Here is a 15,048-nt window from a genome sequence, read left to right on the forward strand (position 1 = left end):
GGGCCTTAACACTTTTGAGAACATTGGCCAGTTTGTTTGCAGGCTTTTTCTACATGTGACTTGATTTTCCTATGATTTGAATGGGTTTTGCATTGTTTAAAAAACATTTATTCATTTATTTGAAAGGCAGAGTTACAGAGAGAGGCAGAGAGAGAGAGAGGCAGAGAGAGAGAGAGAGAGAGAGAGAGAGAGAGAGAGAGAAAGAGAGAGAGAGAGAGGCAGACAAAGAAAGAGAGAGGTCTTCCATCTGCTGGTTCACTCCCCAGATGGCCACAACAGCCAGAACTGCGCCATTCCGAAGCCAGGAGCCAGGAGCTTCTTCTGGGTCTCCCACATGGGTGCAGGGGCCCAAGGACTTGTGCCATCTTCTGCTTTCCAAGGCACATCAGCCAGAAGCTGGATCAAAAGTCGAGCAGGGCCAGCACTGTGGCGTATACAGTGGGTAAAGCTGCCAGCATCCCATATGAGTGCTGGTTTGAGTCCTGGCCACTTCACATTCTTTTTTTTTTTTTTTTTTTTTTTAAGATTTTATTTATTTTATTTGAGAGTTAGAGTTACAGACAGTGAGAGGAAGAGACAGAGAGAAAGGTCTTCCTTCCGTTGGTTCACTCCCCAAATGGCCGCAAGAGCCGGAGCTGTGCTGGAGGCCAGGAGCCTCCTCTGGGTCTCCCATGTGGGTGCAGGGGCCCAAGGACTTGGGCCATCTTCTACTGCTTTCCCAGGCCAAAGCAGAGAGCTGGATCGGAAGTGGAGCAGCTGGGACTAGAACCGAAGCCCATATGGGATGCCGGCACTGCAGGTGGAGGATTAACCTACTGCACCATGGTGCCAGCCCCCTGCTTCACTTTCAGTCCCGCTCTCTGCTATGGCCTGGGAAAGCAGTAGATGGCCCAAGTCTTTGGGCCCCTGCACCCACGTGGGAGACCCAGAAGAAGCTCCTGGCTCCTGGATTCAGATCAGCGCAGCTCCGGCCATTGTGAACCAGCGGGTGGAAGACCTCTCTCTCTCTCTCTCTCTCTCTCTGCCTCTACCTCTCTGTAACTCTGCTGCCTTTCAAATAAATAAATAAATCTTAAAAAAAAAAAAGTGCTATGCCACAGCGCCAGCCCCAAGGTTTTGCATTTTTGGCAGCAACACTGCAGAACCTGTGCCTAGTCCTCCACCCAGCATGGCAGGAGGGCCCTGTTGATGATGTTAACCTCAATCACTTGGTTAAGGTGATGTCTGCCAGGCTTCTCTGCTGTAAAGTTACTCTTCCCCCTTATTATCAATTAATATCTCGGGGGGATTGTGTAATGGAGCCCCTTAAGTTAAAAAAAAGAAAACTCTGCTCCTCCATTGAGCTCCAATTTCCCTTCCCAGGTAGTAACAGGCAAACAAATCCCTCAGCCCTGTTAGCCATCTGCAAGCTGTTTCTCCTTCAGGACCACCCCGCTTTCCTCCCTCCATTTTCTTCCCCTGTCAAATTCTGCAGCCCTCTTATGATCAATTTCTAAGTGTTTTGCCTGCCCCCACCCTGAAAAAAATTCTTATTCTTTAAAGAAGCACTTGGGGGCCAGTGCTTTGGCACAGCAGATTCAGCTGCCTTCTTTAGTGCCAACATTCCATATGGGCTGCTCCACTTCTGATCCAGCTCCCTGCTAATGCACCTGGGAAAGCAGGGAGGGTGGCCCAAGTGCTTGGGTCCCTGTTACTCACATGGGAGACCTGGAAGGAGCTCCTGGCTTCAAACTGGTCCAGCCCTGGCCGTTGTGGCCATTTGTGGAGTGAACCAGTGGATGGAAAATCTCAGTCTCTCTTTCCTCCTCTGCCTTTCAAATGAATATAATAAAATAAGTCTTAAAAAAAGAAGCAATTGGCCGGTGCCGCGGCTCACTAGGCTAATCCTCCGCCTTGCGGCGCCGGCACACCGGGTTATAGTCCTGGTCGGGGCGCCGGATTCTGTCCCGGTTGCCCCTCTTCCAGGCCAGCCCTCTGCTGTGGCCAGGGAGTGCAGTGGAGGATGGCCCAGGTGCTTGGGCCCTGCACCCCATGGGAGACCAGGAAAAGCACCTGGCTCCTGGCTCCTGCCATCGGATCAGCGCGGTGCGCCGGCCGCAGCGCGCCGGCCGCGGCGGCCATTGGAGGGTGAACCAACGGCAAAGGAAGACCTTTCTCTCTGTCTCTCTCTCTCTCTCACTGTCCACTCTGCCTGTCAAAAAAAATAAAAAAAAAAAAAAAGAAGCAATTAATGATCAGGGCAGAATAAATGTCATGAAGCTTATGGATGGAATGATATGTTATCAAGGTGTGCGTCCTAGGGTGATCATGCCAGATTTTGCACATACACAGCTCAGAGAGAAGAAGTACCAAAGACATTCCCTAAAACTCAACCCCTCTCCCTCCACCCCCAATTTCTCCAGCTTGTGTGTTTATAGGAGCCCCTTCCCTGAGCTAGAAGGGAGGTAATTTGGAGGGGAGAGCCCTTACCTCCTTTGCCTGGCCACACAAAAAGCAAACACAATGTCTCGGCCAACACACTCGTTGCTCTGGTTCTACAACAATTATTTGGGAAGGTACACATTCCTGTTTCTCCTTGAACTTTCACCTATTTTGGCATCCATCCTTACGCTACAATTATTACCGTGGTGTCCTAATGACCTTCTATTTTCCTCATTCTTTGTATGTTTATTGATTGTAATTATGTAAAGTACAAGGTTGTTTCTTCTCCTCTACTTATTTAAATCATTTATTTATATCAGAACGCACTCAGGGTGTTCATCTATAGATTATGATCCAATACTATCATTACAACGTTGTGCAAACTTGCAAAATGGCTTAAATGGCAGAGTAATATTCCAATTACATGTCTGTATCACGAATTCCCAAACCAAATCTCTAATGCTGAACACTTAGATGTTTCCCATTATTGGACACTATTAATGGTGTTTGATATACATGCATCTTTGCATTTTTAAATGTTTTTCCATAAATTAGTTTCCTAACAGGAATTATGGGATGTTGGAAAAGTACCCTTTTGGTTTTGATCTAAGCGGCAGAAACTGTCATCATGTCAACATGGAAATCACACACACGCCACGCTCTCCACTCAAACTACCCAGCTGTGGGCAGACACACGGTAGGATCCCGAGCTCAAGGGGGCCCCTGTCGGCAGGGTGACTTGGCGACAGTGTCTCACTAGCACGGAACAATAAAGTTATTGATGTTGAAGAAGAAACTTCCGGTAGGGGCATTCCTATTTCCGTCAGGGCCCTGCCTGTCTCAGCCACTGCTACAACCCAACCGGAAATACTTGTACCCAGTTTAAAGCCACGTCTATCCTGGTTTCGGCCCCGCCCACATACTGGGAAGCGTTTCCGGGGCAAAGTCACTCCGGCTCGCCCCGCCCCGCAGCCGGTGCTGCGCTGGAAACCCGGGTTCTCCCGGAAGTGGCCGGGACCTCTCTGTCGGGGTCCCCTCTGTCCCGCTGCTGCTGAGGGCCGCGGGGGCGGAGGCGATGGCGGAGGCGGCGCTGCTGCTGCTGCCAGAGACGGCGGCGGACCGGGACGCCCGGGAGAAGCTGGCTCTCTGGGATCGGAGACCAGACTCGACGGCGCCGCTGACCGACAGGCAGACCGACTCGGTGCTGGAGCTGAAGGCGGCGGCGGAGAACCTGCCGGTGCCGGACGAGGTGAGGCGAGGGGGCGGGAACCGGGCTGGGCGAAGGCACGGGGATGCTTCTCAGCCGTCCTGGCGGGACTCTGGCCTCGCCAGCCTCTGCCCGGGCTCTCTGTGCACTCCTCCCTGGACACGGTGGCTGGATCCAGTGGGAGGGGCCCTTCCCCTCCCGGGGCTGTCAGGCCTCGCGTTGCCGCGACCCCGACCGAGCTGCCACCCACCCAGGGAAGGTTGCGGGAGCATCCAGTGGCCGATGCCCGCCGGCACCCCAGTCTCTCCCTGTGGCGTGGGACGGTTGGCTGGGAGCTTTGCCCGGGGCGTCTTGCCCCAGGCGTGACCCTGCTGCCCACCGCCTTTCTGGAGGGGCGCCGACCCTGAGGGCTTTGGCTGCAGGAGAGGCTCCAGGTGGTGCTCGTTGACCACCTTAATGAATAACCTCGCCGCCTTTTACCTTTGGCAAGGGGGACTTGGGGAGAACGAAACTTGATCCTGAGCGTCTTTCATTCATCAGACATTGAACGCTGGGCTGTCGATCAAGTGCAGGTTACGGGAGATCCGATTTATTTGACCCGTGCATAGCAATAAAAGTGAATTTCTTTGCAAACTGGACCAGTACATTGTTAAGGTATGCTAGTTTAATCCAGTTACCGTTGAGAGAGGCATAGTACTGCGTCTGTGAATTTCAGTTTAATTAGTTTTATGGACAACAGGGACGTCCTATGAATTGTCGGATGTGACAAACTTTTTCTTGTTTTGAGGACCAGGTTTAAGAGTATTAAAAGCCAGTGATGGTTATTTTTGGTGTTGGAAGCATTCTTTTTACTTGCTTTAGAAATTATGTCCAAATGAAGGTTGACTTGGCCTTTAGCTTTTTCTGCCTTGAGACCTCAGAGGTTTGCTTTGGAAGTTTTCTGCACATTCAGTCTTGCACACCCTGCCATAAAGTAGGCGTTCGTTCCTTGGCTTCTCTAACTGGAGGATGTTGTGCCGGAAGTGGGTTTGAGGAAGTGGGAGGACATTTCTTTGGTTTGGCTATCCAAGTATTATAATGTGGATAATAAAAGTTGTTTGCTCTGTAAATTTCCCAATCTCTTTAAAATTGATATGGCTTTTCCTGAAGCAGGGTGCTTGGACTCCAGAGCACACACACGTGTGTGTGTGTGTGTGTGTGTGCGCGCGTATGTGCATGAGTGTGTGATATTCTACAAGAAAATACTCTTTAAAAATTATTTTTAACTATTGCATTTTTTTTTTTTTTTCATTTGGGAGGCAGAGGGACAAAGAGGTGCTCCCATCTGCTGGGTCACTCCCAGATGCCTGTGGTCGCTGGGGCTAAAGCCAGGAACAGGAAACTCAGTCCAGCTCTCCCACGTAGGTGGCAGGGACCCAGTTACTTGAGCCTTCACTGCTGTCTCCCCAGGTCTGCATTAGCAGGAAGATGGACTCAGGAGCTAGAGCCAGGAATGGAATCCGTGTACACTGATGAGGGATGAGTGTGTCTTAACCTGTGTCTTAATGCTAGGTCGAATGCCTGTCTCTGTCACTGATGTCCTGATAGAGGTTGCTTTGAATATCTAAATTGTTGTGTTTTGGACATTTTAATAGTATTATTCTTTTTTAAAGGTTTATTAATTTTGAAAGAGAGAGAGAGGGAGAAAGAGAATCTTCCATCCGCTGGTTCACTCCCCAGTTGATGGCAACAGCCAGCTGGGTCAGATGGAAACCAGGAGTCAAGAGTTTCTTCCGAGTCTCCCATGAGTATGGTAGGGCCCAAGGACTTGAGCCATCTTTTGCTGCTTTCCCAGGTGCGTTAGCAGGGAGGTGGATTGGAAGTGGAACAGCTGGGAATCAAACCAGCTTAACCTGCTACGCCACAGTGCTTGGCCTCTGTATTGATTCTCCTAAACCATGAACATAGAATGTCTTTCCACTTTGTGTCCTCTTTAGTTTTTTTCATCAATGTTTTAACAAAATTTTTCATGGTAGAGATCTTTCACCTCTGTGGCTAAATTTATTCTTAATTTTTTTTGATAGCTATTGGAAATGAGATTGGTTTCCTGATATCTTTTTCAGATAATTTGTTTTTGGTAAAAAAAACAATGATACTGATCTTTTTACATTGACTTTGTATCCTACAGCTCTGCTGAATTTGTTTATTGGTTCTAGTAGTTTGTGGTGGAGGCTGGGGTTTTCCAGATAGAAGATCATGTCATCTGTAAACAGTGACAATAAGGCTTCCCCTTTTCCAGTTTGGTTGCCCTTTATTTCTCTTGACTAATTGTTCTGGCTAGGACTCCAGTAATATGTTGAATAAAAGTGGTGGAAGTTGGCAACCTTGTGTTGTTCCAGATCCTAGAGAGAAAGCCTTCAGCGTTTCTCCATTCGGTATGATGTTAACTATATGATAACAACAACAGCTGTTGTTGATATTTTTGAATATATGTGTATATATTGAAGTATGTTCCTTCTATTTCTAATTTGTTCCTAGTCTTATCATGAAGGGTGTTGGGTTTTATTTCAATGCTTTTTCTATGTCTATTGAATGACCATAGGATCTTCATCCATTCTGTTTATGTTTGGAATCACACTTATTAATATACATACATTGAACTACCCTTGTTCATGGGATGAATCCCACTGGCTCATGGTGAATGATCTTCTTAATGTGCTGTTGGATTTAGTTTGTTAGTATTTTGAGGATTTTTGCATCTATGTTCATCAAGGATATTGGTCTGTAGCTTTCTTTTTTTGTTGTGTCTGTCTAATTTTTGTATCAGGATAATGCTTGGCCTCCTAGAATGAGTTTGGAAGAATTCCCTTCCATTCTGCTTTTTGCAATAAGGATTGGTGTTAATTCTTCTTAAAAGGTTTGGTGGAATTCGCTAGTGAAGCTGTCTTGGCTTTTCTTGGATGGGATACTTTTTGTGACTGATGCAGTCTCACTGCTCATTGGTCTGTTGAGGTAATCTCTTTTTTCATGATTCAATCTTGATAAGATGTATGTATCAAGGAATTTGTAAGAGAATGGGTTTTTACTGTCGTAAATCATAAACCTTTTTATTCTCATTGAACATAAAAGAGGGAGTTTGAATTAAATGGAATCTTCTCATTTTTCACCCCATTCTTCCATGTTTATGCACTGAAATACCTATCGTTAGTGGCATGCAATCTTTTTTTTTTTTCTTTAAGATTTGTTTATCTGAAAGAGTTACACAGAGAGAGAGGAGAGGCAGAGAGACAGAGAGAGAGAGAGAGAGAGAGAGAGGTCTTCCATGCGCTGGTTCACTCCCCAATTGGCTGCAATGGCTGGAGCTGCACCGATCTAAATCCAAGAGCCAGGGTGCAGGGGCCCAAGGACTTGGGCCATCTTTCACTGCTTTCCCAGATGATAGCAGAGAGCTGGATTGGAAGTGGAGCAGCCGGGACTTGAACCAGTGCCCATCTGGGACGCCGGCACTGCATGCAATCTTTCAACATATTTACATGCCTGTTGTGAGCTAGGAATTGGGGGTGAAAAGACAAATAAAAAAGAAGACATCCTTAGTCTCCTGGTTCTAGTTGTAGGGATCATGGGCACGTAAAAAAAGAACAAAGAAGGTAAGTTCAGATGGCGATCCATGAGACAAGGAATAATATGGGATGGTGTGGCATAAAAGGGACGGAATGTGCCCTTTTTGGTAAGGGGGCAGAGCCTTTCTAAGAAAGTGACAGTCCCCACCGAGAATTGATGACAGTGGGGGTGGGGTGAAGGAAGAAACCACCCTTGCAAAAACTAATGAAACAGCATTCCAGGTGGAGGAGAAAGTAGTGCAAGGTCATGGGCAGAGGATGAACCAAACAAGTGACAGAGTTCAGTGAGGGTCTTCTGGTACATGCAGTCTTGATAATGAACTCCTGTGAGAGTGAAATAGCCTGTTGCTTCTCTATCTTCCAATCTTTGAGGGGGCTTGGCTGTGACAGCTATTTGGGGAGTGACCCAGTGGATGGAAGGTCTCTCTGTGTGTCTCTCATTCTAACTCTTGCCTCTCCAAAAAAAAAAAAAAAAAAAAAAAAAAGCCACAGCTGCCGCCTCTGGGCCAGGCTAAAGCCAGGAGCCTGGAACTCTGTCCAGGTTTCCCATGTTGAAGGCAGGGGTCCAAGCACTTGGGCTGCTTTCCCAGGTGCATTAACAGGGAACTGGGTTGGAGGGAAGTAGAACAGCTGGGACTCAAACTGGTGCCCATTTGGGATACTCATATTGCAAGCACAGGCTTAACCTGTTGTGCCATCATGCTGGCCTCGGAATTAACTTTTTATAAAAAGTTATATTTATTTTCATTCTATTTGAAAAAGAGAGGGAGACTGAGGGAGAACTTCTATATTCTGGTTTACTCACTAAATGCCTGCAACAGCCGAGGGTTGGGCCAGGCTGAAGCCGGGAGCCTAGAAACTCCATCTAGATCTCCCATGTGAATGGCAGGGACCCAAGTACTTGAACCATCACCTACTGTCTCCCAGGACGCTCATTTGCAGGAAGTTGGATTGGAAGAGGAGAAGCCAGAACTCTAATCCAGGCATTCCGACATGGAATGAAGATTTCCCAAGTGGTGACTCGACTGCTAAGCCAGACCCCGACCCTGGAATTAATTTTTTATCCCCATTTCTATTCTTGACATTAACAGTAAAAAAGAATGCCTCAATTTTCATTTTGTCCAACCAGTGTTGTGTTTCTGTAATGTTCACAATTTTTATGAGATAAATTATTTCCTGAACAGTTGGAGCTGGGTGGGTTTATAGAAGAGCAAAGGTGCCAACTCACTGTCTAAATATCGTAAAACAGTTACCTTCTTTAGAAAATACCTTTCTCTTTTATGAAGGAGAGCTGTTTTTACCGTGGAAAGGAGTCATATTTTTATTTTCTTCTAGGAGTTATACCTTTTTTTTTCTTCATTAGATGAAAGAAGCCAGGGAAAGTTTTTTTCTTTGATAAATTTGGTAATTCTTGATAAAATGCTAAAATTGTTTACCCTGAAATTCACCTGTGATTTACTATTATAAGTCTAATTTTCTTATGGACTGTGTGATCTTAGACATGTCATTTAACTTCACTTTGCCTCCATTTTTGTTTTTATAAAGTGGGGACTTACCTCATGGGGAGAATTGAATGCAGTAGTGTGCAAAGTGTACCTGGCAAGCTTCTTACTAGTATTATGTTATTCATGTGCTTTCTTTAAAATGATCAGTGCCTTACAAAATAGATTAGAATGGTGTGATCCTGAGCTGGTAGAGGTGTTGGGAGGCCAAAGTAAGAAGAGGTAAAGGGCCTTGAGGAAGATTCTGAGACCCCGTCTGTGTCTCTTCCATAGTTTGTTCCAGAGAAAGTAAGATGCATTTTCATTGAGGGAATGAATTAATTAGCCATGACAGTGAAGTTCTCCAACCCAGAACTCTGCCAGAAGTAAAGCTTGGGAGAGCAAGGTAGATTTGTGTGTTCCTGGACCTGCTCAGCTGGTCAGGCAAAGTTTGATAGTTTATTGTAGTTGTTATTATGTCTCTCAGTTTGTATAAATTATGCAGTCGCTCTTCAGCACTGTCAGCTGGAGTCCAGATCTGTGTCCTCCTCTCTGGTGGAATCTGTCCGCTTTATCCGGGAGCCAGGACAGTGCGAGGGAGCTGGTGGCTTTTGGCCAGCTCTTCAACAGTGCAGGAGAGAGGGCAAAACGGAATTGTAATACCCCTTCTTGACTGGTCACTCTTCCAGGTATTTAGAGAAAGAAGTAAGCTGGGGCCTTTTCCTAGTGGGGCATGTACCTAATGGGGACATTTTCTCATTTGATATTAAAAGCAACTTGGTGGGACGGTGCCATGGCTCCCTTGGTTAATCTTCTGCCTGCGGCACCAGCATCCCTTGTGGGCGCTGGGTTCTAGTCCCGGTTGCTCCTCTTCCAGTCCAGCTCTCTGCTATGGCCCGGGAGTGCAGTGGAGGATGGCCCAGGTGCTTGGGCCCTGCACCCCATGGGAGACCAGGAAGAAGCGCCTGGCTGCTGGCTTCGGATCGGAGTAGCTCCAGCCGTAGCGGCAATTTGGGGGGTGAACCAATGGAAGGAAAATCTTTCTGTCTCTTTCTCACTGTCTAACTCTATCTGTCAGAAAAAAAAAAAAGCAACTTGGTTTGCTACTTTAATAAATAATTTATTTGAAGTGGTTACCTTGGACTTTTTTGCTTGGTTTAAGAGAAAATGGTTTTTTAATTAGGGAACACAACAGAGAGCTTCCTCCTGCTTTTGGTATTTAAAGTTCTTATGATCAGAAAAGGAGTTAGTACTTGTTCTAGAAGTAATCAAACAATGCTTTTTATTTCTTTTTTAAACTTATTTATTTGAAAGGCAGACTTACAGAGAGGCAGAGGCAGAGAGAGAGAGAGCGAGCGAGCGAGAGTGAGAGCGAGAGCCAGCAAAGGGCCTTCCATTCACTGGTTCACTCCCCAAATGGCCACAACAGCCGAAGCTTGGCCAATCCGAAGACAAAAGCTTCTTCTTCTTCTTCTTTTTTTTTTTTTTTTTTTTTTTTTTTGACAGAGTGGACAGTAAGAGAGGGAGAGACAGAGAGAAGGGTCTTCCTTTGCTGTTGGTTCACCCCCCAATGGCTGTTGCGGCTGGCGCACTGTGCTGATCCAAAGGCAGGAGCCAGGTGCTTCTCCTGGTCTCCCATGGGGTGCAGGGCCCAAGGACTTGGGCCATCCTCCACTGCACTCCCGGGCCACAGCAGAGAGCTGGCCTGGAAGAGGGGCAACTGGGACAGAATCCAGCGCCCTGACCGGGACTAGAACCTGGTGTGCCGGCGCCGCTAGGTGGAGGATTAGCCTATTGAGCCACAGCGCCGGCTCAAGAGCTTCTTTCATATCTCTCATGCGGGTGCAGGGACCCAAAGACTCAAGCCATCTTCCACTGCTTTCCCAGGCTGTAGCAGAGAGCTGGATTGAAAGTGGAGCAGCTGGGACTTGAACCAGTGCCCATATGGGATGCGGGCACTGCAGGTGGTGCCACAGCCCCAACCCCCAGAATGCTGTTTCATAAATTCAAATTGTCATATATGCTTACACCTTCTAGATGAAAGAATATGTCTAGAATACCTATTGTAGTTTTTCAAGTATCCAGAGTTTCTGCATGATGTTATATTATAAAGTAGAGGAGAAGCATTTTTTCCCCCAAGGGGAAGAAGTTTGGGAAAACAGACTGAGCACATGTGTTTGACATACCCAGATCTCTTGAAATGACAGTAATAAATTTGCGGCACACACAGGCCAAAGATGTTATCAGTGAACCTGCAGTGTGGTCAGATTTATAGAAGGAAGGGAGTATAATTTTTAAAATGTCTATAAAGACTTAATCACAGAATAAAGTATGAACATTGTACATTTTGACAACCTACACAAGAGATGATATAGGTGACAGAATTAAAATAGGAGAGTACTGATTTCTTCATCCTACATAGTAGGGAGTCAATAGGTAGGTCCTAAAATTGGTGAATTCAAGCACAAAACTATAAATCTGATTTTTCAGAATCACGGGGTAAGCATCAAAAATATTAAAAATGGTTAAACTGGTTAAAAATGGAGGGAAGAAAGTGTTATTTTTCATTTTAACTCAATGATTTGGATTAAAAAGTAGGTTTGTGTATTTCAAACAGATTTTATAAAGGAAAGATTGATAAAATTAGAAATTATCCTTGTTTCTTTCTGCCTTAAAGCTTTCATTTTACCCTAGATTTTTAAAGATATTTCTCAAGTTATAAATGTGAGTATTGCCTCAGAGAAGAAAATTTGGAAGAGCAGGGAAGAGGGAAAGATGAGAGACTTACTTTTCACTTACATATCATGCTGTACTCCTAGACATTTAAAATAATGAATGTATTATAGTTTAATTACAGTTAAAGAATAACAGATTTAGGGGCCAGCCCTGTGGCTTAGCAGATAAAACCACCGCCTGCAGTGCCAGCATCCCATATGGGCGCTGGTTCAAGTCCCAGTTGCTCCACTTCCGATCCAGCTTTCTGCTATGGCCTGGGAAAGCAGTAGAAGATGGCCCAAGTCCTTGGGCCCCTGCACTGCATGGGAGACTCCTGGCTCCTGGCTTCGGATTGGCCAAGCTCCGGCCGATGCCGCCAATTGTGGAGTGAACCAGCAGATGGAAGACCTCTTTCTTTTTCTCTCTCTCGCTCTGTCTCTCTCTTTGTAACTCTGACTTTCAAATAAATAAATAAATATTAAAAAAAAAGATTTAAAGAGTAAATTCCATATTTTCTTCCGTTCTATTGAAGAGACAATTGAAAATGCCTTTTTCAAATGAAAAAGGCAAAGTGCGTATAGTATATTGCTGTTTGAGTAAAAAAATGTGCTTCTTACTTACATGTGTGGACTGTGTCAGGGAAGATTCATAAGACAATAGTAGCATTGATAGCCTGCCCCATAGAAGGGAGCTGATGGCTGGGAATAGGTCGGAGGGAAGCAGACACGGAATAGCCTTTGAATTTTATCTGGAACTTGTTAAAATACTGAGAAGTAGTGTGTATTAACTTTATGTAGTGAAGTCCTCATGAACTCTGATAGAGAATATGATTATGATTTTTTTTTAATCCGGAGATTTTTTTTGGTAAATTATTGTTTAAATTTGCATGCAGTTACAAGTAATACAAAGAGGTCCCTGTACATTTTACTTGGCTTCCCTCAATGGTAACATTTTGTAAAACTATAGTATTGGTATTTTGATTTTGATGTTGGTCTACAGCCACCCCCCCCCCCCTTTCTTTTTGGTTAAAGGGGAAGGTTTTTTTTTTTTTTTTTTTTTTTTTTTTTAATATAGTTGAAAGGCAGACAAACAGAGGGAGAGGGAAGGATGTCTTCCATCCACAGGCTCAATCCTCAAATGCCTGTTGTAGCCAGGGCTGTGCCAAACCCAAGCAGTCCTAAACTCAGGTCTTCCACGTGGGTGGCAGGGACCCAAGAACTTGAGCCATCACCTGCTGCCTCCCAGGGTGCATGTTAGCAGGAAGTTGGAATAAGGAAACCAAGCTGGGACTCAAAGCCAGGACTTGAACCAAGGCACTCTAGTATGGCATGCTGGCACCCCAAGTGGTGTCTTAACTGCTGTGCTAAATATCTATCCCTACATTCTTTTTAAAGTTAGATTTATAATTTTTTTTTCTCAAAAAGGTGAGATTAAAGATGGGTATGGATCTAGGTGGTATTGGAAGGCTGCAGTTTGTTAGGTTATCTGTGTGTTTCAGTGTCTTTGTTGATTGCCCTGGGGTTTACCAGGTGCTACTTTAGTTAGTCACAGACTGCCTGCAAGTATTGTACCACACCATGTGTCATTTAAGAACCTTAACAACCTTTCTCTTTTGTGCTAGTGTTGCTGGGTATTTTACTTTTACCAACATTATAAACCCATAATACATTGCTACTATTTCTGTTTTTGATATTTCTTTCTGAGTAATGAAAAAGAAAAAAGTGTCATATTTGCCTTCATTTTACCTTGAGTTTTTTTTTTTTTTTTTGGTAAATCCAGATTTTTGCCTGAAGAACAACTTCTACTACTACTACTACTTTTTCTTTTTCTTCTTCCTCTTCCTTCTCTTCTTTTTTTTTTTTTTTTGACAGGCAGAGTGGACAGTGAGAGAGAGAGACAGAGAGAAAGATCTCCTTTTTGCCGTTGGTTCACCCTCCAGTGGCCGCCACGGCTGGCTCACTGTGGCCGGCACACCGTGCTGATCCGAAGCCAGGAGCCAGGTGCTTCTCCTGGTCTCCCATGGGGTGCAGGGCCCAAGGACTTGGGCCATCCTCCACTGCACTCCCGGGCCACAGCAGAGAGCTGGCACGGTCTTCGGGACTAGAACCCGGTGTGCTGGCGCCGCTAGGTGGAGGATTAGCCTATTGAGCCGGCCCCCTTCTCTTCTTCTTTTAAAGATTTATTTATTTAGGGCCGGTGCTGCGGCTCAATAGGCTAATGGAAAAGGAAGACCTTTCTCTCTGTCTCTCTCTCACTGTCCACTCTGCCTGTCAAAAAAAAAAAACTATTTATTTATTTGAAAGAGTTACAGAGAACAGCAGCAGAGAGAGAGGTCATCCATCCACTGGTTCACTCCCAAATTGGCCACAAACGGCCGGAGCTGTGCCAAACTGAAGCCAGGAGCCAGGAGCTTCTTCTGGGTCTCCCATGCGGGTGCAGGGGTCCAAGGACTTGGGCCATCTTCTACTGCTTTCCCAGGCCATAGCAGAGAGCTGGATCAGAAGTGGAGCTTCGGTGCGCCAGCTGCAGGGTACTAGCTGCAGCGGCCATTGGGGAGTGAACCAATGGCAAAGGAAGAACTTTCTCTCTGTCTCTCTCTCTCACTGTCCACTATGCCTGTTAAAAAAATAAAAATTAAAAAAAAGAAGTGGAGTAGCCAGGACTCGAACCCCCGGGCATATGGGATGCCAGCACTGCAGACAGCAACTTTGCTTGCTATACCACAGCACCAGCCCCTGATGAACTTCTTTAGCATTTCTTTTAGTGTAGGTGGCCTGACAGTGGATTTTCTTAACTTTTGTTAATTTAGATAGCCTTGGTTTTTCTTTCATTTTATTTTTAAAAAATTTGTTTGAGAGGCAGATAGAGAGGGGGAAAGAGGAGAAGGGAGGGCAGAAGGAGAAAGAGGGGGAGGGAGGGAGAGAGGGAAAGAGAGAGCACTCCCATCTGCTGGCTTATTCCCTAAATGCCTGCAATAGCTGGGGCTGGGCTGGGGCCCCAGGTGCCAGGAATGTGGGTGGAAGGAGCCCTATTGTTTGGCCATCACTGCTGCCTACCTCCCAGGATCTGTGTTAGCAAAAGCTGAAATCAGAGAATGAACCCAGGTACTCTGACATGGGATACAGGAATCCAAAACGCCTAGGCTCAATGCTCATTCCCTCTCCTACATGTTATTATTATTATTATTATTTTGATTTATTTATTTATTTGAAAGAGTTACACAGAGAAGGAGAGGCAGAGAGAGAGAGAGAGGAAGAGAGAAGGAAGGAGGGAGGGAGGGAGAGGTTTTCCATCCACTGGTTCACTCCCCAACTGCGCCAATCTGAAGCCAGGAGCTGGGAGCTTCTTTCAGGTCTCCCACACGGGTGCAGGGGCCCAAGGACTTGGGCCATCTTCTTCTGCTTTCCCAGGCCACAGCAGAGAGCTGGATCAGAAGTGGAGCAGCTGGGACTCAAACCAGTGCCCATATCGGATGCCAGCAGTGCAGGCGGTGGCTTTACCCCCTATGCCACAGTGCTGGCCCCACTCTCCTTCATGTTCAAAAACATTTTCACTGGGTATAGAATGCTGGATTGACAATTTTTTTTTTCTTTTGGCACTTTAAAGAGGCCACTCCATTATTTCT

General features: G+C 45.8%; 1 protein-coding gene across 1 annotated transcript in view; it reads left to right on the top strand.

Annotated features, from left to right (window-relative positions):
• Window positions 1–3,345: 3,345 nt before the first annotated feature.
• The window catches only part of COG3 (component of oligomeric golgi complex 3), a 69,145-nt gene continuing 57,442 nt past the window's right edge, over window positions 3,346–15,048 (top strand). Inside the window, exon 1 of the mRNA XM_002712958.5 lies at window positions 3,346–3,670. Within this exon, the coding sequence (XP_002713004.1) occupies window positions 3,497–3,670 (174 nt within the window). The 5' untranslated portion in view covers window positions 3,346–3,496. The remainder of the gene's footprint in view (window positions 3,671–15,048) is intronic.

The sequence above is a fragment of the Oryctolagus cuniculus genome, chromosome 9, assembly GCF_964237555.1.
Source record: "Oryctolagus cuniculus chromosome 9, mOryCun1.1, whole genome shotgun sequence".
NCBI lineage: Eukaryota > Metazoa > Chordata > Mammalia > Lagomorpha > Leporidae > Oryctolagus > Oryctolagus cuniculus.